At 37.0% G+C, this 23,313-nt stretch overlaps 2 protein-coding genes across 3 annotated transcripts in view; both read left to right on the top strand.

Annotated features, from left to right (window-relative positions):
- Positions 1-23,313, top strand: part of LOC134649588 (major facilitator superfamily domain-containing protein 9-like) — a 336,592-nt gene that overhangs the window by 228,534 nt on the left and 84,745 nt on the right. The gene's annotated exons all lie outside the window — the stretch shown is intronic.
- The window catches only part of LOC134649604 (leucine-rich melanocyte differentiation-associated protein-like), a 39,197-nt gene continuing 27,239 nt past the window's right edge, over positions 11,356-23,313 (top strand). Inside the window, exons 1-2 of one of the 2 annotated variants that reach the window (XM_063504430.1) lie at positions 11,356-11,531; positions 22,032-22,117. In XM_063504430.1, the coding sequence (XP_063360500.1) occupies positions 11,481-11,531; positions 22,032-22,117 (137 nt within the window). In that variant the 5' untranslated portion in view covers positions 11,356-11,480. Of the gene's footprint in view, positions 11,532-14,342; positions 14,817-22,031; positions 22,118-23,313 lie in introns of those variants that run through there. The other variant, XM_063504429.1, reaches the window with a different exon arrangement.

Genomic DNA, 23,313 nt, shown 5'->3' with positions numbered 1-23,313 from the left:
GAAAACCGGCCAAGTGCCAGTCGGACTCGCGTTCCAAGAGTTCCGTACATTACACAATTTTTAACAATGTATTTTTTTATGTGAAACGTGAGTGAAATGTCTATAAACTCACGCTTGACTGCACATTGCTAATAGGTTTCCTTGTCATCCAATAGGTAAAAAAATATTTAGTGTACCTATTTGTTTCAAAATTTTAGACCCAGTAGTTTCGGATGGTAATTTTTTGCCTATTTTCTTGAATAACTACTAAACTGTTTATCCTAAAATTATAAATAAAAATATATTTCAGATTCTCACAATGAGCTCTTTCATTTGAAATAGAAATAGAAATATATTTATTTGCGTGAAATGTGGTGTTTTATATGAAACACGTACGATATAGATTGAAAAACTTTATTTTTTATATTCTGATTGACCTCCCAAAAGATGTCCGTCTTAGGGTCACAAATTTAATTGGTCCAGTAGTTTCGGAGAAAATAGGCTGTGACAGACGGGCAGACAGTTTTTTCCTTTTGAGGTACAGAACCCTAAAAATAAAGTTCTTTAAACATAAATAAGTAGGTAAGAAAGACAGCTAAATCTCAAATAGTTTGTGGCGTCACTGAAAGAAACTGAACATTTATTTTTTTGTTTATTACTTACAAACTTACACGCAGCCATCAATACACTTTGGAGTATTATCATTCTTCATTTGTATCATATCATATCATCACTACATAGTATAAAACAAAGTCGCTTCCCTGTCTGTCTGTCTGTATGCTTAGATCTTTAAAACTACGCAACGGATTTTGATGCGGTTTTTTTTTATAGATAGAGTTTCAAGAGGAAGGTTTATGTATAATTTGTTAACCCGTGCGAAGTCGGGGCGGGTCGCAGTTAATAATAAATCAAGTTCAGGTTGAATCCGATTAAAGTAAGGACGCTGAGCACGAAGAATTTCGTACATTACCCCGCCTGTTCCTATCTCTATCGCACGTGCGTAATTATACCACTATACTGTTGTCCCGCAGCGTCCATGATGGCGGGCAATGACACTGCGTGGCAATTGTACGAAAATATGTCCTTATATTACCGCTCTGGGTGTAGAAATTTGATCGTAAGGGGACGGACAGTCATAATTAGAGATGCCCCGAATAGTGGTTTTGGCCGAATACCGAATACCGAATATTCGGCCACTCTCTCTCGGCAGAATACCGAATATTCGGCGATCGAATATTCGGCATGAGATGCGAACATTGTGAGTCACAATTATTATAAAAAAGCGGCCAAGTGCGAGTCGGACTCGCCCATGAAGGGTTCCGTATTTAGGCGATTTATGACGTATAAAAAAAACTACTTACTAGATATCGTTCAAACCAATTTTCGGTGGAAGTTTGCATGGTAATGTACATCATATATTTTTTTTAGTTTTATCATTCTCTTATTTTAGAAGTTACAGGGGGGGGGACACACATTTTACCACTTTGGAAGTGTCTCTCGCGCAAACTATTCAGTTTAGAAAAAAATTATATTAGAAACCTCAATATCATTTTTGAAGACCTATCCATAGATACCCCACACGTATGGGTTTGATGAAAAAAAAATTTTTTGAGTTTCAGTTCGAAGTATGGGGAACCCCAAAAATTTATTGTTTTTTTCTATTTTTGTGTGAAAATCTTAATGCGGTTCACAGAATACATCTACTTACCAAGTTTCAGTATAGTTCTTATAGTTTCGGAGAAAAGTGGCTGTGACATACGGACGGACAGACAGACGGACAGACGGACAGACGGACAGACGGACAGACGGACAGACGGACAGACGGACAGACGGACAGACGGACAGACGGACAGACGGACAGACGGACAGACAGACAGACATGACGAATCTATAAGGGTTCCGTTTTTTGCCATTTGGCTACGGAACCCTAAAAACTGTTCGCCAACAAAGCACAACGTTTGCTAAGATATGTTTTTTGTACAACAGAACTAATTAATGTACCTACCTACTACCTAATGACTTGGTCGAATAGTAGGCAACATTCGGCCGAATACCGAATATTCGGCAAAGTGGCCGAATTAGGCCGAATACCGAATAGTTCCGAATAGTTGCCGAATATTCGTGGCATCTCTATAGTCATAATAAGCCACCCCAGGAATGCGGACAAAATGCGCATGTTTTACCGTAACGTGAGGACGCGAACCCCTATAAAATTATAGGACGCAATTTGAAACAACACCATGCTCTGTGATTTACTTGCCGAGAGATTTTATAGCCTATTAGTTGCTACACGCAACTTTGTTTGCTCGTAATTTTATCTTGGTTGTTAAGCGGTTATCACACTGGATGGAATTTGCGAACAGGATGTCGCTATACATAATAGGGTATTTGACTACTAGTCAAATCAGTTTCTTTTTTCGAACTGTCAAAACGATTTTGCTTCTATGGAATTTATATGAAACACTAGCATGTGACGTCACAGTCAAATGACCTACTCTTTATCGTTTTATACGATTTTAAAATGGAAATTGTGTTTAAAAATAACTGCTGTCTACGTTTCTCTATTAATCTTCTGGTGCTTTATTTCTTGCATGGTGTAAAATAATTTATTTTATATATGTATAGTCAAATACCTACCTTATACGCGCATAGCGTTGTCTCGCTCAAACATCGGAGCAACGTGCAAATCGCATTCAGTGTGATAACCGCCTTAACCGCCTTCAAAGGTTTTCAATTCGGTTGATTTTTAATTAAAAAACATTTATTACAATATAAACCACAAAATACAAAAACAAATATATTTCAACACATTGATCGATAAATTCACATTATAAAATAAATTACAATTAAATAAAAACTAAATTAAAACTAAGTAACACAAATAGTCCCCCAGATCCGATCCCTGCGGAAGGGTGCCCATAATGCTGGCTACATTCCCCCGCTGAATGGCAACTCCGATTCTTTGGCCAAGGAATGAGCCAGCCCTAGGATCTCTGGTAGTGTCAAGGAGCCTCTTCTTTAAATCTTTATACAAACTGATGTTTAGTTTACTATAAAAAGTATGACGTGACTTTTTTTTTAGTTTTCTATAAAAAACATCACGCGATCACCGACGCTTGGACGTGACCCTCTAATATAATATTTCTATAGGAAACGGACACATCGGCCTAAATGCGAACCACCAAGCGTACGTAAGCCCTATTTAAAAAAAAAATATTTTATGATTTTTTGGAACTTCTATAAGTAAAAAATAATGTAGGTAGGTACCTAATCAATTAATAAATTCTTTTTTTTATTGCTGACCTGCTTATAAATGTGAAAATTAACATACCTCACAATACCTAATTAGTTAAGTAAAAAACGTTATACATATAGTAAAACAGGGCATAGTTTCATATTATGTGTACGCAATATGTGTTCGTATACTTCACGTGGTTAAAATGTTAGGTAGAATGTTTTTACTGGATAAATAATATAATACCTACTCACTAACAAATGATGTATTTTCGCTAAAAACAACTAGGTAAAAGGTTGAACGTCCATTCCATTGCATAACCGAGCCATCCTTTTACACCAAAAAGCGGCCAAGTGCGAGTCGGACTCGCCCATGAAGGGTTCCGTATTTAGGCGATTTATGACGTATAAAAAAAAACTACTTACTAGATCTCGTTCAAACCAATTTTCGCTGGAAGTTTACATGGTAATGTACATCATATATTTTTTTTAGTTTTATCATTCTCTTATTTTAGAAGTTACGGGGGGGGGGGGACACACATTTTACCACTTTGGAAGTGTCTCTCGCGCAAACTATTCAGTTTAGAAAAAAATGATATTAGAAACCTCAATATCATTTTTGAAGACCTATCCATAGATACCCCACACGTATGGGTTTGATGAAAAAAAAATTTTTGAGTTTCAGTTCGAAGTATGGGGAACCCCAAAAATTTATTGTTTTTTTTCTATTTTTGTGTGAAAATCTTAATGCGGTTCACAGAATACATCTACTTACCAAGTTTCAACAGTATAGTTCTTATAGTTTCGGAGAAAAGTGGCTGTGACATACGGACGGACAGACAGACGGACAGACGGACAGACGGACAGACGTACAGACGGACAGACAGACAGACAGACAGACAGACAGACAGACAGACAGACAGACAGACATGACGAATCTATAAGGGTTCCGTTTTTTGCCATTTGGCTACGGAACCCTAAAAATCGTAGTAATCGCTTTGCAACTCATTGCAAACCTGGAGTTTACTTTTAAAACTGATTTCCAACTCGAAAATGAGTCTGGCATTTTGATGACGCTTAATTGCAGAGTCGCGGTAATTAAAGCGTCGTAATATCTTGAGTATAGCTAGAAGTCATGTCGATTCTGTTTTAAGGTTTTGATATGGTTTTCATCTTGTTTTGATACGACCTTGATACGGTGTACTTCGCGAGCACCAATCAGCGTACGCCTCGCAAAGTCTCGTCTTTTACACTCGCTCGCACTTATTGAAACGAAATGATAATCAATAGTAGATTGACCAAGGGATGAAAGGCACCCATTTCTGTCGAGGTAGTTTGGCGCTCGAACGCAGTTAAATATACGACTCAAGGTCGTATTAATATAAAGATAAAGATAGTTTATTTTCCAAGTAGGCTACAATGCTCTAATGAACGTCAAATATAGCTAGGTACGCCGGCTCTAAGAGCGGTTTCGCACTACGTCCGATCCGAATCCGATCCGAACACGTGAAAATATGGGTCTAGAAAACTCGGACCGAATTCGGATATTCGCTTACGCACTAGTCCTATCCGAACCCGTGAAAATATGTCTTAACTCGGACACAGAATAAATAATAGTACTAAGTATAGAAAACTCACTCTCTAACAAAACGCGTCTGTTACGATCAGCACAGATATGGCCGCTAGGTGACGACAGCGCCACGCGCGGCTTATGATGGCTTTCCCCAAAATTGGGGCCGGAACGGATGTACTTTTAGCTACCTGTAGCAAAGCGACGAAATCGCAGAGTGAGACACGCCTGACTCGGACTGAATTCGGATATTCGCTTACGCACTAGTCCTATCCGCATACCCCGCCCGCCCCGCTGCCCCTCTGCTCGTACGCAGCTCGGCTTTAACTCGGACGCAGTGCGCGAGCGTTCATACAAATAATACTAACGCTACTTCGGTCCGTCAAAATTCGTCTCCGGAATGGAGATTCTAGAATGACGGAAAGAAATCGGATGACGGATATCGGATGTAGTGCGTAACTTACCATAGAAATAGTTCTACGGCTACAACGGACCATATTTTCACGTGTTCGGATCTGATTCGAATCGGACGTAGTGCGAAACCGCCCTAACCTTACACCACTGCTCCTTCTCAAATTGTAAAATCCGCATCTGTTTCACGGTAGAGAGACGATGAGAACTTGTTTATTTAATGCAAGTTGATGAAGCTATCCAATAAACAATAACTAACTTTGTGTTCGGAAAATATGCGCAAATTAAACTAGTTTATCTACACACATAAGGATTTTTTAGTATAAAACACGATTTCAGCTCGTTACATACGTAAACTATACACTCAAACAGTCGCATAAACTACTTTTAACAGTTTCGAAAATATTATAATATAATATGTATACATTTTTACTGTGTTTTTTTTCATAAATGTTCTTCATTTCATAACTCTGATTTTATAAGAAGAACAACTTAGAAAGCAAATATGGACGTTATCAGTAATATTTCTCTATGTAATTCGAAACTTGAGTGCCGTTAAGATTGTCTTGTAATCCGTCATGCCTAGGTATCTAGCAGACTCTACAAAACAAAGAATACTGGGTAAACTCTTACAAGGGCGCAAGAATTGTCGTGTCGAATGTTGTATAGGTACCTACCTAATCTAATTCTATATTATTTTTAGTCAGGCCGAAACCGGATTTTATGCCGAAACCGATTAAACCGAAACAGCAACTTTGGTCGGACACTACCGCTCGAGCTATCTCGCTTGTCACGGAGGCGAGTTCAAATAGTTCAATAAGAATAGTAGTGATCTTACCCAATCTATGGATCTTTGTTAAAAAAATGAAGTTAGTATACATATAGGTACTTACTCGATCGAGACAATCAATTTTTAAGACATGACACAAAATGTCTATGAAAATGTTGACAAAGGGGAAGAACCGAAAAATGTCGCACCAGTGCTCATCTGAATCAAAGCAATTTAGGTATAAGCAGAATTTGCTGTAACATGTATTGTTGATTTTCAACCGTCGCCACAACACATAAACTATCGAGCTGAATAAAAGCCGAACAAGGAGTTAGGCCATAAAGCCGAAATGGGGCGTTATTCCCGTAATTTATCACACCGGTCTTGCCGCATTCGGCAATAAAAAGAAACAAAACCACACAGAACATACATTATCATCACTCACGGCTTGATTTTGAATCAATGAAGCTTACGCAGTAGTAGTAGTAGATAGATAATTTAACATTCTACAATAAATAATATCTGGGAGACCGAGCTTTGCTCGGAAAACATATAAAAACTCAAAAACCAGCGTTTTCCCAGAGATAAGACCTAGCTAGATCGATTTTTCGCCCCCGAAAACCCCCATATACCAAATTTCATCGAAATCGTTAGAGCCGTTTCCGAGATCGCCGTAATAGATATATATATATATATATATATATATATATATAAATAAACAAGAATTGCTCGTTTAAAAGTATAAGATAAGATTTGAAGATCTCTTACTGCTGCATTTCGTTTTTTAAATAGCGTCATCTTGAACCTCTTGTCACTTATCGATTAGGGCCGGTACAGACAGACTACAACACCTTGTATGATGTATGGGAACTGCACATCGACGTGCATGCAGTCCCCATACAAATTTCAGTCGGGTTGCAGTCCATCGGTATCAGCCCTTAGGATATAGTGGGTATTTTTACCAAGTATTCTAAAAGAGTTCTTCTGCGGCAAAACTGTCATATTCCAGTCTATTATAAATAAAACATAAGGGTTCCTTTCGTACCTTTTGGTACGGAACCCTAAAAATAGCTTTCTGTTGGTCGTGTCGTCTAAATGTGATTTCTGTTAGTTATTCCTTCGATAACATTTCCATCTACTGTGCTTGCTCAGCCGTGACCACTGATCGCATCATAAAAACTCAATGCACTTACAAAACCTAAATCAAAATCTTGCTGACAATTTATGCTGTGTTGCTTTCGTTCATAACGTGATGATATTTATGGCGTTTACGAATATATCTACACTAACTTGTATTAATCTCGTTTTTCGCGCAGACTGAACTAACGTCATATACCTACCTATTAATTACTGTACCTACCTGGACCTTCAATTAATATGCGACTAAACTTACGAAGATGCCGCGAAAAACTCTGTTCATATACAATCCTAATACTTCTGTGTATGCTATTACTATGTGGTGTTATTATAAAGAACAGAATAAAAAAGAGCAAAAATAATATACCGAATAACGAAATTCTACTAAAACGTGAAAAGGTATTAGTATTACCGACGTTAGTGATGGCGTGCAACGCGCGGTTTTTAAAACGATCTTTGGCAAGTCTTCATACTTTCAGACCAAATACAAAATCCTTCCCTATTATAGTAGCCTCCAAGTACTCCAACTGCTCTTCCAAAGAAACGCAAGATGTGATTATTCGATCATTCTACCAGGAGGAACTCACCACCACCTTTTTGGAAATACCGAAGCAAGTTTCAGGTCATCACTATAAGTATGCCCTTAACTATGTCTTCAAGACACTAAAGCACAAAGCAGTTATTATCCTTGAAGACAACTTTGATATTTCTCCTGACTTCTTTGAGTATTTTCTAGGAACTTACCCACTTTTGAAAAAAGATCCCAGCATATGGTGTGTGTCGGCATGGAACGACAACGGCAAACGAGGATTAGTGGATGCAAACCAACATCCTTTGTTGCATCGGACGGACTTCTTCCCAGGCAAGGGTTGGATGCTGTTATCTGAAACATGGAATGAGATGGCGCCAAGTTTGCCGAGGGATTATATCAATGAAAATTTGTGCAATCAAGCTGTTACACGGGGTCGTGTTTGTATTAGACCGGAAATATCAAGGACTTATAAATTTGGGGTATACGAATCAAACAATGTAAAACATTTGCCATATCATGATTCTGACAACGAGCAAAGATTATTGAACACAGAATTTATACCATTCAGCCGGCAAAATCTTTCTTATTTGCTTGAAGAAAACCAGCATTTATGGTTAAATTTCGTGTACTCTCTTCCGGAAACGACAGTAGAAGATGTTAAAACCGGAAAAGTAAATAGTAGTTCAAAATCGGTCCGGATACCTTATTCCAACGCTACAATGCTTAAAAGAGCGGCAAAGACGATTGGTCTTATGGACGACTTCAGCCATGGTGTGCCTCGCACGGGGCTATATGGAATAGTGCAGTGCTTCATCAATAACCGCCGGGTTTTCTTAGCCCCTCCTCGTAAACAATTCAAGCCAATAACAGACAATTAGGCAATAAATAATATATTTTATAAGTACTTATCTTTTCAATTCCGCTATGTTCAACCCAGCTTAAGTACGATAGAATACCTACGTATATTTTTCAGAAAATTTTAACAACAACAACATACTTTTTCTCAAAAATGGACGGCAAAGTCGACGTTGCCGGTTAAAAAATAGGTCGCGAAGTGCGTAGTTTATGGTCATTCAAAAAATTAAAAAGTTAAAAACATTGCAGTCTCGATTTCGGGACTGCAATGTCGCATACAAATTCCATTATTTAACGAGTTCCAAACTTTTTAAAACTTCAAATGGCCATATCAAATGAAGGCATAGGTCCCTTAAACAGCCAAACAGATGATCAGTACTTATTATTATAAAGCCTATAACAGACTATCGCACCGCACCGCGACCTTGGAGCGTCGCACCCATAAGTGAGAGCGAGAAACAGATATCTCTTTCTCACTCTCACTTATGGGTGCGACGCTCCAAGGTCGCGGTGCGGTGCGATAGTCTGTTACAGGCTTAATGTTGGTACCGCGACTATTTAGGTGTCTCAAATAGTTTGGCGTATTTTCAGCAGAAAAATACACTTCTTTTTTTTTTTAAAGGCGGCAAGCTAATTTTTTTAATGGTTGTACTTTTTTCTGTGAAAATTAATGGAAAATTAGAACGTTGCTTCTGTAAGTTCTGTAAAATATTTCTATTTCTTGCACCATTTTTGAGAAAAGCACTATATATGACTCGGCTGGAAGGCTACTTGCTGGCTTCGGATTCAATTAAACGGACTCCCAAGGTCGTCCGTTTAAAACGAATCCTCAGCCTGCAAGTAGCTACTTCCGAACCTCGACAATAATGTACTATTAGACAACACTTTGTCTAGTTTCTAGTTTACATAAAAATAATTGAAATAGGTATAGGTGAACCAGGATCTATTGAGGGTGCGCCATGTTACGGAAATTTGTTGGTACTAATTTCTAGCAATGGCAACAATTTTAATAATAGACAACATCTACCCTCTATGATAGTTGTCAATATTGACAATGTAAACATTGCTTTGTCTAGTTTCGTGTGAATTATTATTAGACTGCAATAATCATGCCGAAAGTTTTAGATTTTACAGAGAAAAAAGTTGTAAATAGTGTTTATAGTTATTTATTGGAAAAAAACGTGCGGGAGAGAAATTTCTTCCATTAAAAAACATAACGAAATTAGCATCTGAATTGACGGGTAAGTTTCAAACTTATGGACAAATGTCACTATAGTCAGGTCGTCACGATTTGGTTGATGTCTTGTAATAATGTTATTTGTAAAATTATCCATATAAATTCTTACTTATAAAATAAATAAATAAATAAATATTATAGGACATTCTTACACAGATTGACTAAGTCCCACAGTAAGCTCAAGAAGGCTTGTGTTGTGGGTACTCAGACAACGATATATATAATATACAAATACATAGAAAACACCCAAGACTCAGGAACAAATATCTGTGTTAATCACACAAATAAATGCCCTTACTAGGATTCGAACCCAGGACCGCGGCTTAACAGGCAGGGTCACTACCCACTAGGCCAGACCAGTCGTCAACTCTTTGACTTATAACTCTTGCGTTACTTATTGACTTTACGCTATTCATTTTATCTAAATCGAGTCAGCCATTTAAGCGTAAAAACCGAAGAAATATCCAAACATCAAACTTCGCACTTATTAAAGTTGTCGGACTAAAACAAAAATCATCTGCCAATTTCCATTGTCCCCACTATACAAATTGTTGCTATATAAAATTCAAAACGAGCGCCCTCATGACAATACTCCCAAAGTTCTGGTTTACCTATACATGGTACCACCGAAATGTGCATCCTTCTTTCAAACAATACTTATATAGTTATAATATTGCTCAATAAATTGCTCTGCTTGTTTTAAATCGACACGAGTTCCGTTCTGCGCCGTTGTTCACGACGATGGGGCAGTACCAAGGCAGGACGAAATTACCTATCTTGGTCAAGCAGATCTTGACAGTAGAAAAAGGCGGCAAATTTGAAAAATGTAGGCGCGAAGGGATATTGTCCCATAGAAAATTTGAATTTTGCGCCTTTGTTTACTGACAAGATTTGCTTGACCAACTATAGCTAAATAAATTAAATATAGTTTGTCAAAGGACTGTCTCATTTCAAACAGAGACATACTATCTTTGTCTTACACTAGTGTAAGACAAAGATAGATATGCTTGACCAGCTATATCACCCAAAAGAAAAGGATTGAGTACCTATAGTTTTTGGTTCTTATTTACTGACAAATTGGTTTGACCAATTATAATGTTTAAAGTGGAGTCCAGACGAGACAATTTTTCGCCAATTTGATGAAATTGTCCGATCGAATCAGGCCGTGCGGACGCAAACGCCAATTTGATTCCCCGATAAAATCAGCAGGTGCGGAGACAATAATGCCAATTTTCGAAGTTAGTATGCAAATTGTGTACGTGTGGACGCTAGATGAGATTGGCGCCTATTATTTTCCTGATCAAATCGGTCGATTTGCCCAGCCCGTCTGGACACAGCTTAATTTTGATTGTTCCATAAAGAAAAAAACAAAAAAACAAACGTCATAAGTTTCACACATGGCCTGTGGCCATGGGCCTGAGGGCCTACCGCGAACCACGTTCGACGTGTTACCTCCCTGTCACACTTACGTACGAATTTACACGTGCGACAGAGAGGCAACACGTCGAACGTGGTTCGCGGTAGGCGCTCTGTTCACAACACGATTGTCAAAACTGTCATAAGTGACGGATTTGACGGAACAGAAAGGCCGAAGAAGTCGCAAAAGTTAGAAACTGTTTTAAGTTAGTTAATAAACTAACTAAACCAAAAAGCGATTAAAGTTTTTGGATGAAGTGGTGTTACATTAATAAAGGATAGTTATTTATTTAATTTTCATTATAATAACCCTGGTGTAAACGTTTGTTTTGTGTTAAAAATGGAAGAAAGTCATATCAACTCATTCGCTGTATCTTTTGAAAACAATCGGGTGAGTAGTAAACATTCTATTGGGTTGGGTTGTAGAATTTATGATCAAGCATGTTAATACATAAGTAAATTGTACTTTTAAAAAATGGTAAGTACTTTTATATAAATTGTAGGTACTGCAAGTATAAATACCATAATGGCAGTGATAAGTGATAACCTTTCTTATATCAATTACTATACTAATGAGTAAATAAACTGTATATGTACTAACTTAATGCAGATTATATATGTTGTTAGAAGTTTAATGCAAGGCAAGAATTTAGTATATTATACACGAGTTTTTTCTGATACGTCTTAAAATGTTTATATTTTTTTAATAGGGGTGTTAAGTAAGACCCTTTGATACTCCTTATTCACTATGTAAAGAGCAGTATAATATAAGGAGTTTATAGTTCAACCTGCCTAGATTTAATTCCCGTCAAACTTATCTGTAAGCTCTGCACAAACTTGAGAGTAAGAATACATATCCCTATAAGCTCAGCACTTGGCATGAACACTTACAGTGGTCCGACTCTAGTACTTATAGTCACTTCCAGTGTAAACCCTAACTAACTCCCCTTAATCCTACAGCTGTTTGAAGCTGCAGGGCTCAACCGAGAAGAGGCTAAGGAGCCTAACATAGTCCCTAACAAAGAAAAAGCGGAAGCCCCATTTTTATTTTGATGACCTACGAGAACAAAGAGATTTGTTACCCAGATATTTACTAGCTTAGGCCAGGGGCGTATTTACCCTAGGCGGATTGCATTTTGTTTTTCTTCTTTGACGTCTGGGGCGGCGAAACTTATTGGCGCCAAATTTTAAAATATGCCCCTGGCTGAGGCCCATGACTTCTTCTGTGTGGGATCATGATGATTAAAAATTATCTGATGTCCGTCCTCGAGCAAAAAATCTCCATACCTAATTTTACCCAATTGATGTGCGAAGAGGTAACAGCGACACAGAGTTACTTTTACATAGTAGGGAATAACTTTTAAACAGATCAGACAAATTTAATGCTGAGTATGTTTTACTCCTAGTTCCACTAATTGATACAGGAGGAAGTGTGTTAGTAAATTGGTTTTCACTAGAAGGTACCTACTCATCTACTGCCTAATTTCAAAATTAATTAACACAATTGAAACCCTAGCTAAGCTCTTGGTTGTGTTTGTTTCAATTTGAATTTCAAAATCTTAAATGTCAAAATAACACTTATTGATAAATAAAAGCACAGACTAGGAATCCTCTAGACTGAGCATAGTAATGCTACACCCGCTGCCACTTATACGGTAGTTTTACTCCATCTTCGAGTCAATCCCGTGCCGTGATTGGTCCGTGTCTTTGAACGGACCAATCATGCTACGGGATTCACTCACCTCGTCCCCCTGCACCCCCGTATTTTTGGCAGCATCGGTTTCATAAAATAATTGCTCTAAACTCCGTCTAGAGGATTCCTAGTCTATGAATTAAAGTAATAATTTTAAACATTAAAGTATTTGTGTGCCTGTTTCTAATTTTCAATATATTTTGGACCCATCTAACATTATTTTTTTCGGTTTTTCTGATGACGATTAGTTTTAAAATTAATTATTGGTTGAAACCAAAAACAGGTAACTAAGTAATTTATATGTGACGTCCCACGGCAAAAGGTACCTTATGGCCGCTGGCGCTTACGTCGCATAGTAGCGCCGCAATAATATTGGAGCGGCGTTAATAATAGTGAAAGCGCCAACAGCCATAAGGTACCTTTACCCGTGGGACGTCTCATATTATTTCCTCAAGATTCTCTTACACACAGTGTGTAGTAATCTGAAAGCAATGTTTTTCGTTATTAACTAGCATTATTCAAACTTAAAAACTGGGCATATGACTAAAAATATTCATTGATTGTATAAAATGTGTAAAAAGTAAGACTACCTATCTATTACCTTCGAATTTAGCAGATGATACATACAGTAAACTGCAGAGATAACTGGTACCTACGTTCTACCTAGTGATGAGCTAGTACCTACAATTGTTCACGTTTCTTATCAAGGAATGTATTTAGGTAGGTAAATACAAATTTATGTCTTCATGTTTAAGAATGCACCAGTTACACAATAGTTAATTTATCTTACTTAATAATTATAGGTAATGCCACTACTTAGCTAATTGAGTTCTAAGACTCCTCCGATTGCGAGCATTAAATCCTAATCGCGACTGAGACTAAGTGCTCTACTGACACAGGTGCTTATTAAGTTACAGTATTACGGCTTAATAGGATCACAGAGGGCCTACTGCGAACTCCGAAGTTCGCAAATTGCGTGCATCTTTCTCTGTCACTCTAATAAAATTACGCCTTAATTGGAGTAAAAGAGAAAGATGCCCACAATTTACGTAATTGGGTGTTCGCGGTAGGCCCTCAGATTCCTCAGAATAGACTAGTGCTAGTGGCAGTGCCGCGTCACCACAGATGCCTCAAGCCGCCACTTGTTTCAACGATTCAACGATTGTTAGTGTCTTGATTGGATAGCCAAATTCGTGACAAGAGATGAAATTTGTGCTCAAATATGTGTCGCGTGTTTGAAATTATGTTTTTTGAGGCGATTTACAGAAATCGCCTCAAAAAACATAATTACAGAAACAGACACTATTTGGAAAGCGCGAAGTGTAGCTTATGTAATTTTTGAGTCACTATTTCCAAAGCAATCGTAAAATTTTCAGTTATTAAATACTAGTTCATTATACTTTTATACAAACTGCTGCGTTTAAACTTAAATTATGAAATATGAAGCTAATCAAATTATAACTTTTGGTCATAAAGTTTTATTCGCGCAAAATGTACAGTAAAAACTCTAGTGTGAACAACAAACTCGTATAGGGCAAAAACTGGTGGCTTTATTAAACGTCGGGCACGTGTCTTGAAGTTTGAAGGAACCATCCCACGAGCTGTTATACGTGTTTAAACTGTTCAAGTGAAACATAAAATCGCAATATGCCGCAAGCAACTACTTTAACGAACTTCTTATCTGGACACTTCTATACGATCCTAGACATAGGCATCGTCGTGTGTACGTTCGTAGAATCTTATATGTTCCCGTTCGCTATAATCAAATGGATGATAATTCTCGCTAAATATAAAGACGTTGGGAGTTTGTTAAAAGAGTTGGGGAGTCAAGTTACGCCATCACGGTCACGATATAATTACACATTAAAACTAATGACTATGTGCAATAGTCAGAGATTTGAGGCACAAACGGTGATGAAAAACGAATCTTATGTGAGCGTTGTTATGGAAAGCGTTAGAGGAGAAGCTTATGATGATATCCAGGTACATTTGTAGAAACATCTCTGTATTCCCTCGAATCCTAAGCTTGTGTCCGGTGTTATTTGCTTCCATATATTTTATATCCTATGCCCATTCCTGGGATTCGTTGTCAAGCGGACCCCAGGGTCTCCCATGCCGTGGCAAAATGCCGGGATAACGCGAGGAAGATGATGATGATGTATTATTTACTAACATAAAAATGGATCAAGTGCGCTGATTCGGATTGTGCGACTCAGGCCCTTGCGGCGTTCCATGTGGTTCAATATTGACACAGATAAGGGGCAAAAGTGTTGTTTTTTAACAGGGTAAGTACCTAAAGCCCACAATTTAGGTGCCACAAATTAGACGACAATTTTGCCCCCGATTTTTAGGGTAGGCTGAGGTCCCGAGCCCTAATGTTGATATCCTCGAGCATGTGAAAGATTCCAAAATTGAACCACAGGGTAGCGAGTAGTTCAAAAAGTGGATCTTGAGCGTTACAATCTTTACAAATGAAATCAATTTATAATCTCTTATTTTTTTAGATCACGCGCCAGCTATAATCGATACCTATATTTGTACATATCTCTCCACCAATACTTGGTCACACTTACATACATATTACGAAAAAGTCTGTTCTCCAACACATTCCAACACTTCCAACCCTTCCAGGAATCCTTTACTCCGTCACACTCCGTGACTTCACTACTTATAGGTACTTTTCTTGAAATTGGATTTGTATAAGCGTGAGGAGACAAGTCTCGTCGGGAGCTGACAAGTATGACCTATGCTATGTAGAATGCGAAATAGTTTTTCTGTCTGAACCACAAACATTTACGTACCTACAAGTATTCTACGACCAAAAAATGTATCTGTAGCACATGGTGCACACACACACACATGCACATGTGTGCCATGTGCACATGTGTGCACATGGTTTTGACTGAGGTAACAACGTCATTTGATAATAGGGTAATTCGCCAGTAACTGGCCACTGTTAGTAAGTAATTGGCCACCAAACGAATTCTTATTCACCTATAAACAGAATTCATTTTCGTATAAGGTTTCAATAACTGGCCAGCCTTCAATAACTAGCCGCCTTATACTAAAATGAATTTTGTTTATAGGTGAATAGAATTCATTTTTAGTTTAGGGCGGCCAGTTACTAAAAGTGGCCAGTTACTGGCGAAATACCCTATGTCAATATAACAGATACTCATATGGCAACTTGTGTTAGACACAGTACTTGGGTTTGATGCTTTCTTTCGGAAAAAATCTGTCTCTTCTATGATCATTCTTGGTGATGTGGTAAAATGTTGATTAGCAAAAACGTAACTGTAGCACCCCGAACCCGGGAGAGATCTTGAATAATAACAGTTTTCCTGACTTCATATAAGATTATTAATACATAATAACCAAGATAATAACATATAATATCTATTCGGGTGTATATATCTGTATATTATAATAAATATAACGATCTATTCCCTCTATAATTCTTTCTATAGGAGACCGATAGATAAATTTCGATTTACGAATTGTTCGATGTACTCGGCAGGCCCTAGGGCTGAAGAGCAACTGAGAATTACAAAGCGGGCTATGTATTGAATTTGTGAGTGATGAAGTGAGTTTAATATATTAATTATAAAATCCATCACATGAATTCTAGTTTTGAGCGCTCCGTTTATAAAGGCATTATTTAATGAAAAGGATCATTATACCGAAACTAAGCGCCTGGTATTAAATTTATATGAAATCTCAGTCTTTTTTCACTAGAGATTATTCTAGTTTCGTTTGGTCAAAAAGACTAAAGATTGTAGTTGGTTTAATTTAACCCTTTGAACGCTACGCCGTGGGCGGCGCCTCATCATGAACTCTGTCGTCGGAATGCACGAAGTTGATATTGAGCTGTAGCCGCGCGCGTCGTACGTCTTCGGTGGGTTAAAAATATTAAGATAAAGTAGGTAACACAATTTGCCTCATATATTTATGTATGAACGGCGAAAGAAAATAAACGTCTTTTCAGAGTTTGTACACTCGGTCTATTACTGTTCATTTTATTAGAACTCAATTTGTATTTCAAAACGTTTTAATTGATGTCGCAATCTAATTGTAGTGCCTAAAATTAATTAACGACATGCTTATATTAAGATTCTTAGAATATCATAATTATTTCAGTTAAGTATCAGTTCTGCGATATTGAATTACGGCTTGTACTTATTGTTTTAAATTAAATCCAATCAAGTATAAATAAAACGATTTATTAAAGGTGCGAGAATTTGTGTAAGAAAATGAGGAAATTCGCTGGGATTCATGTTATGATAACCTTGTAATTTAAATACTCGTATATAATTAATTAAATCTACTCGCTCTGTCCGTCTGTTAATTTTTCACGGCTCTACTACTGCTAGCGTATTTTAATGATATTAAGAGCGTAGAGCGTTAATTAATCCCGAGGGATGAACATAGGCTTTTTACAAGCTTTTTATTAACTTGCAATGTACCTATGTATGTAAATATGTAACTATGTTTGTACGGGTCAAATCTTGCAAGTTAAATTTGACCCACTTCCCGACTTCCAATGAAGCTGAAAATTTGCATACATATGTAAGTCGGGTGACAATGCAATATTATGGTACCATTTAGCTGATCTGATGATATGACAGGAGGTGGCCATAGGAACTCTGCGATAAAACAACGCAACCTATTTGTGTTTAGGGTTTTTAGAATTGTCTCGATGAGTATTAGTTGCCTGTGAAAAGAAAAGTACAGTCAGCGATAAAAGCTTGTACCAAAATGCCATTTTTGCCATAAACTTATTATATTTATTGGTTTTCTGCGATGAAGACAAATGACACGGTCTGAATCTTAAGCAAACGGAGCCGCGGGCATAGCAGTATCTATGTGATTACATTATAAGTACTAGCTAGACACGTGTTGCTTCGATTCTGATCACTTATTAGTGCATGTTTTGACACAGTCACGGGAGCTATTCGAAATTATGTGAACAATTACTTTTAATACCGAATATTCACCCCCTACAAAACGGAGACGATATATGCATTTAAGGTGTATATTTTAGTATGTACCTATCTAAGTATATGTATAAATATCGTCGATTTGCTTAGTTTGGGTTATTGACTTATTTAAGATATTTATTTATCTATCCTTCCCAAATATTTATTTTATTTACCTCTCCTTCTTTAAAAATATCACAGAAAGATAAATACTTATTAGTTCTTACTTCTTATCAAACCAAACATGTTTTCTTGGAGTTGTATGGAGCCTACACAAACTAACTAAACTATTTAATATCCGAAACCATCATCGACCGTACTTGGTAACTAGCTGATATGTATCGCTTCCTTAGGTACATAATTACAATTAATCCAGTAAATGTTCAATATACCGTGTCTGCCGTCGCTCGTGCTTAAAATGTAATCACTCACCTGGAGGCGTATTCCGATTGTAATAACGGGTTATTGATTTGATATGGATTATGAATATATGTATGTATGTATCTATGTATAAACTCTTTATTGTACAAAACACATAACACAAATGTATGGCACAGGATAAATTAATATATCATGATTAATATATCAGGATATGTCATGATTATTCATGATGATTTTGATTCCCTTGCTACGCTGAAGACTTATTGAGTATTTCGCTTGCTCGGGACCAGGGATGTTGCGAATATCCGCATCCGCAACCGCGGAACTTCCGCATTATTTTCAACATCCGCATCCGCATAAAATCGATGCGGATTTAATGCGGATGCGGATGTGGAACAGGTCGGTACAGGAACGTCTTAGCATCGGCGTAAGTGCTAGACTGCTAGGTAATTTAGTCATTAGTGAAAAAAACCTATTAGAAATTAGCAGTCAAGCGTAAGTTGGGCTTAATGTTTTTTGAATAAAAAATTACTAAAATGTAATATTTGACGTTTTTTATGGTACTATCTCGACATCCGCATCCGCAGATGTGAGGCTTTAAAAATCCGCATCCGCATCCGCGGATGTCAAAAAATCGGCATCCGCAACATCCCTGCTCTCTTGTTGTACAAATAAGTTATCCAGCGCCCTCTTGTTTACAATACGGTTAAATAGTGTCAACTAAAAATAAAGGAAGAACATTTTCATGCTTTCCAGGAGCTAAGTATCATTGAAGGTGCTGAGATGCTCCATATTGCTCCTGTTTGTCACTTGCGACTTACCTATAAACACAACATGAAATTACTTTGCACACCGCAAGACATAACATGCGAAATTGCGAACGGCATGAACGATAATTACTTTTCCCCTCACCAGCTGGTAAAGGCTTTCTTGATTGTTCAAAAACTGATGAGCAATTGATGGGTAAAGTAATCAGATGCAAATTTTGAGTTGTTTCCAAATGTTAGCTGGTAGAATTGACTTTTAAATGATGATAATAATGATGATTTTGTACTTACTTAAATATTTAATGACGTTCATTTGGATTTGATTTGCTTAGATTTTGTTTGATATCTTACAGTTAATATTTACTTCGGGTTGGTGTACTCAACATTTTTGTGTTTCACTCGGGGGCAAAATTTGTTTAACCCTCGTAACGCTCAAGATGACACTTTCTTTCTTTTAATTTTGTAGTCTTTCGCTTGCTCGGGTATCAATATTAGCACGAGCGGTTAAACAACAACTTTGCCCCGTTGTAAAACGAATACCTTGAAAATTATTTTTTACAAAAGTGGCGTATCTGCTACAATTATGAATTCTGTATTTCTTAGCCAATTATACAGTTCTCTTGCGAAGGAATTAAGCAAAGTTAGGGTTGCTCGCGATTTGATATATGCGCTCATTTAACATTTTGTAGCTTCTAGCAATAACATTGTAGTAATAAACTAACAAGCTAGATTCTGCCAGAGGAGAACTACTAGGGATGATCAACTAAGAACTTCCATGTAAGTACTAGCAGGCGTGGCTCACTCCGCGATTTCGTCACTACAGGTAGCTAAAAGTACATCCGTTCCACACCAATTTTGGTGGCTAGCCATAAGCCGCGCGTGACACTGTCGCCACCTAGCTGCCATATCTGTGCTGACCGTAACAGACGCGTTTTGTTAGAGAGTGAGTCTTCTGTGCCTAGTACTATTATTTATTCTGTGGTACTAGTAGAAAAGTGTTCGGATAAACATTCGATATTTGGTAGTGTAACGTACGGTTTGCAAAGGAGGCCATCGATTTTAGGCCCGCATTTCACTAATCGCGTACACAGTGCTTACTGTTTTGTAAAATAGGCAAATTATAATCATTTGTACCTAAATACAAAATTACTAATAGGCAAGAGGGCCGTAGCTTAAGTTTTTTTACCCAAACAAGTTTACTAAAGTGGGTATTACAGTCATTTATTCAACGTTTTGTATCTCTTTGAAGTATTATAAAGTTAGCAGATGATAAAAGTGTATAATCAAAAGCACTGTGTTGTGTTGCCATGTCATGTCGCGCTAAATGTAACTTCAATACATGAGTTACGATAATAGGTATTTATATTTTAATTTCGAGTTGTTCAGATATTTTTGGGTGCCTACTGTCTACACATACTCTAAATCGATCCCGGCCCAACCAATTTAAAAAGAAACAATTGATCAAGAATCCTTTAAATTTTAAAGGGTCGTATGAACAGCACTGACTGTTCCTATACATACATACTTAATACATGTTAATGCGTAGGTAATACATAGAGTCTGTGCGGAAAGAGAAGAATCGTGCCAATCGTATGGGGCCAATACATTCCACGACTCTTCTCTTTCCGAACAGACTCTACGCTGTTATATTAGCTTTCATACTTTGAGCAATTATTTTGCGCGACTTGACGGCTGAGCGAGATGTTGTTGAAACATTTTTGTGTTTTTTTTTGTCGAATAATAAGAAATCCTATCAGATATTCTTTTACGAATATATACAAATTATTACCTTTCCCGAACCCAAATTACTCGTAACGTTTCAGGACAACTGCGTCTCAAATGTCATTTGGAGCGCAATAAATATTTTAATATGACACTAATACAGTGACCCGTAGTAAAGATAAGGCTCCAATAAGAACAATATGACGAGACATAAAAACTCCTACTACAGTTACCTTTTACGTCCTATAAAATGCCGTCCGGGTTTAAGTTACGACTACAATTGTTTTTGGCAGTATTAACGTCAATTGTCATTTTATACAGTTCAGAAAACTAAATTTGAATAGTTTTGAGACTTAGAGAGAAAAGTTTTAAGATCTATTAGATTATATATACATATAAATAAATAAATATACAAGAATTGCTCGAATGCTCGTTTAAAGGTATATAAGATAATAAAATGTGGCATGTACGGAACTCCCGACATATTAGTTTGACTCGTACTGGGCCCGTTTATTTTAAACCCTACATGTGTCGGAGATTTACGTAATAGAGTAGATTGTAATTTCAGATACGGTCGAAATAAAGTTAGTTTACCGCGCATCCCTTATATGAATATACGGTTAGAACAATGTAACCATAATTATATCAGTCTAGTGAAAGTTGGATATAGGGGCTTCTTTTGTCCATATGGACATTCGTCATGGACAAAAGAAGTCCCTACTGTATCAAACTTTCATTACCAATCAATAATTTATAATACCTATAATTTAAATTGCTTTACTATTTACAATTTGTAATTTTTTTTTTCAGTTAGTATTATCCTCGCGATTGGTGGTGAATTTTTATTGTTTCACTCGGTATGAAAAATTGTTTGACCCTCGTGCCTTGAAAACCTCGCAAGTCTCGCAACGCCCAAGATTCCGCTTTTCGAAACACTCGCTACGCTTGTGGTTCAATTTTGGGATCTTCCGCTTGCTCGGGTATCAAACAACAACTTTTGCCCCCTTGAAAAACAAATAACTATTGGGCCATTTTATTTAAGTTGTCCGCTACACTTTTTTTTCAAAATTGGGATTTTTTATGTTATTTCTACTCAGAATCACGAGCTCTTTCTATCCTAATAGGAGAAAAAAAATGTCACAAGGTTTTTTTCCCATTCCGTTACCATTTTTTGATTGATTTTGTATGGCGGTTTCGGAATGGAAAGATCGAAAAATGTATGGAAATCTTGGGACACTTTTTTCTCCTATTAGGATCAAAAGAGCTCATGATTCTGAGTAGAAATAACATAAATAACATAGGGGACAACTTTAAATAAAATGGCCCGTTTAGTGTTTTTTTTTTTGTTGTAGTTGACCTATTGTGGGCAGGATTGTCAACGAATACCACCTGCACTATGGAAAATGTATGGTGACAAAGTCGCATATTTAGACCTTAGGTGAGTGTTGCCAATTTTTTCTGTATTCAATTTAATCCCTTTAGTGGATACCCTGTCGTTATAGGTAGTAAAAAAGTTGTGGGCTACATATTATTCAAGGTTTTTAAGGATAGGAATTGACCTTAAAACGTTTTATGACAGTCGTAGTCACTGTGCTCAATACTGCTATCTTTATATTATCACTCCAATTTACTACAGAGTTTAATGGTCTGTGTCATCTAGCTAGGCAGTATTATATCTATGCATTCAGTATCGGTAACTCATAAATATTCGTAGGGAAACCTTTCTTCGTGAGACGTAATTTAAGTGCTGAATTAGGCAAGGCTAACAACGATCAAGTCATCATTTTCATGATGACTTGTTTCAACTTCTAGAACAGAGTTTAGGCTGCCACCATCGATGAAAAATTCCTATGAAAATATTACGTTTACTGTGGTGCTGCCACACTTTATCGCTTCCTAAAAATGAGGCTGGAGCTCCTCTCCTGCATGTAACTGCGGGCACCCAGATCAGACCATCAACCACATCATTTTGGAATGCCCTCTTACTAGATACACAGGCCATGTAGACGATTAAGATCCTGTCAGAAGAAGCAGTCGCGTGCCGGGAAGGGCGGAAAACTGAAAGTTTTTCTTTTTATATGTAATCCAGTGACATGTACATGATGTACATTATGCCATACGATAAATAAATAATAGTCCAAGCAAAGTTCAGCTTTGTAGGACTCTTTTTTTTTGTACCCGTAAGCTACATGCAGACCAAGCTTCATTTTTTTCTCCAAAATTGTTTAGGTTCTACCAAATAAAATAAATTTAGAGAATTGAGTTATTATTTTCTTTATTTTGATAATACTTCTTAGTAACGGGAACGCTGCCTGCGTGATGGGTACCTTACCAAGGGCGCAAAATTTTAATAGGTATTTTTAATAAATTTTTTAGCTTTAGTTATTAGTTGTAGTTAATTTCAGTTTTATATTCATCTTATAACACTTATTATACAATAAATGAGTTTTACACTTAATAAATAACCACTTCTTAGTAATGATCGCTAAAGTAAGAGTTTGGCAGTTTTATATCCCATTAAACCCCAAACTTTCTACTTGAATTGCATTTATATGGTAAAACAAAAGTGTCACGTATCGAACTTATTTTATCCACCTGGGTTTTTGGACCGAATCGTAATCACTGGAACCTCAT

Source organism: Cydia amplana, chromosome 7 (genome assembly GCF_948474715.1).
Source record: "Cydia amplana chromosome 7, ilCydAmpl1.1, whole genome shotgun sequence".
Taxonomy (NCBI): Eukaryota; Metazoa; Arthropoda; class Insecta; order Lepidoptera; family Tortricidae; genus Cydia; species Cydia amplana.
The sequence above is the reverse complement of the archived record's forward strand: the minus strand, read 5'-3'. Positions and strand labels throughout refer to the sequence as shown.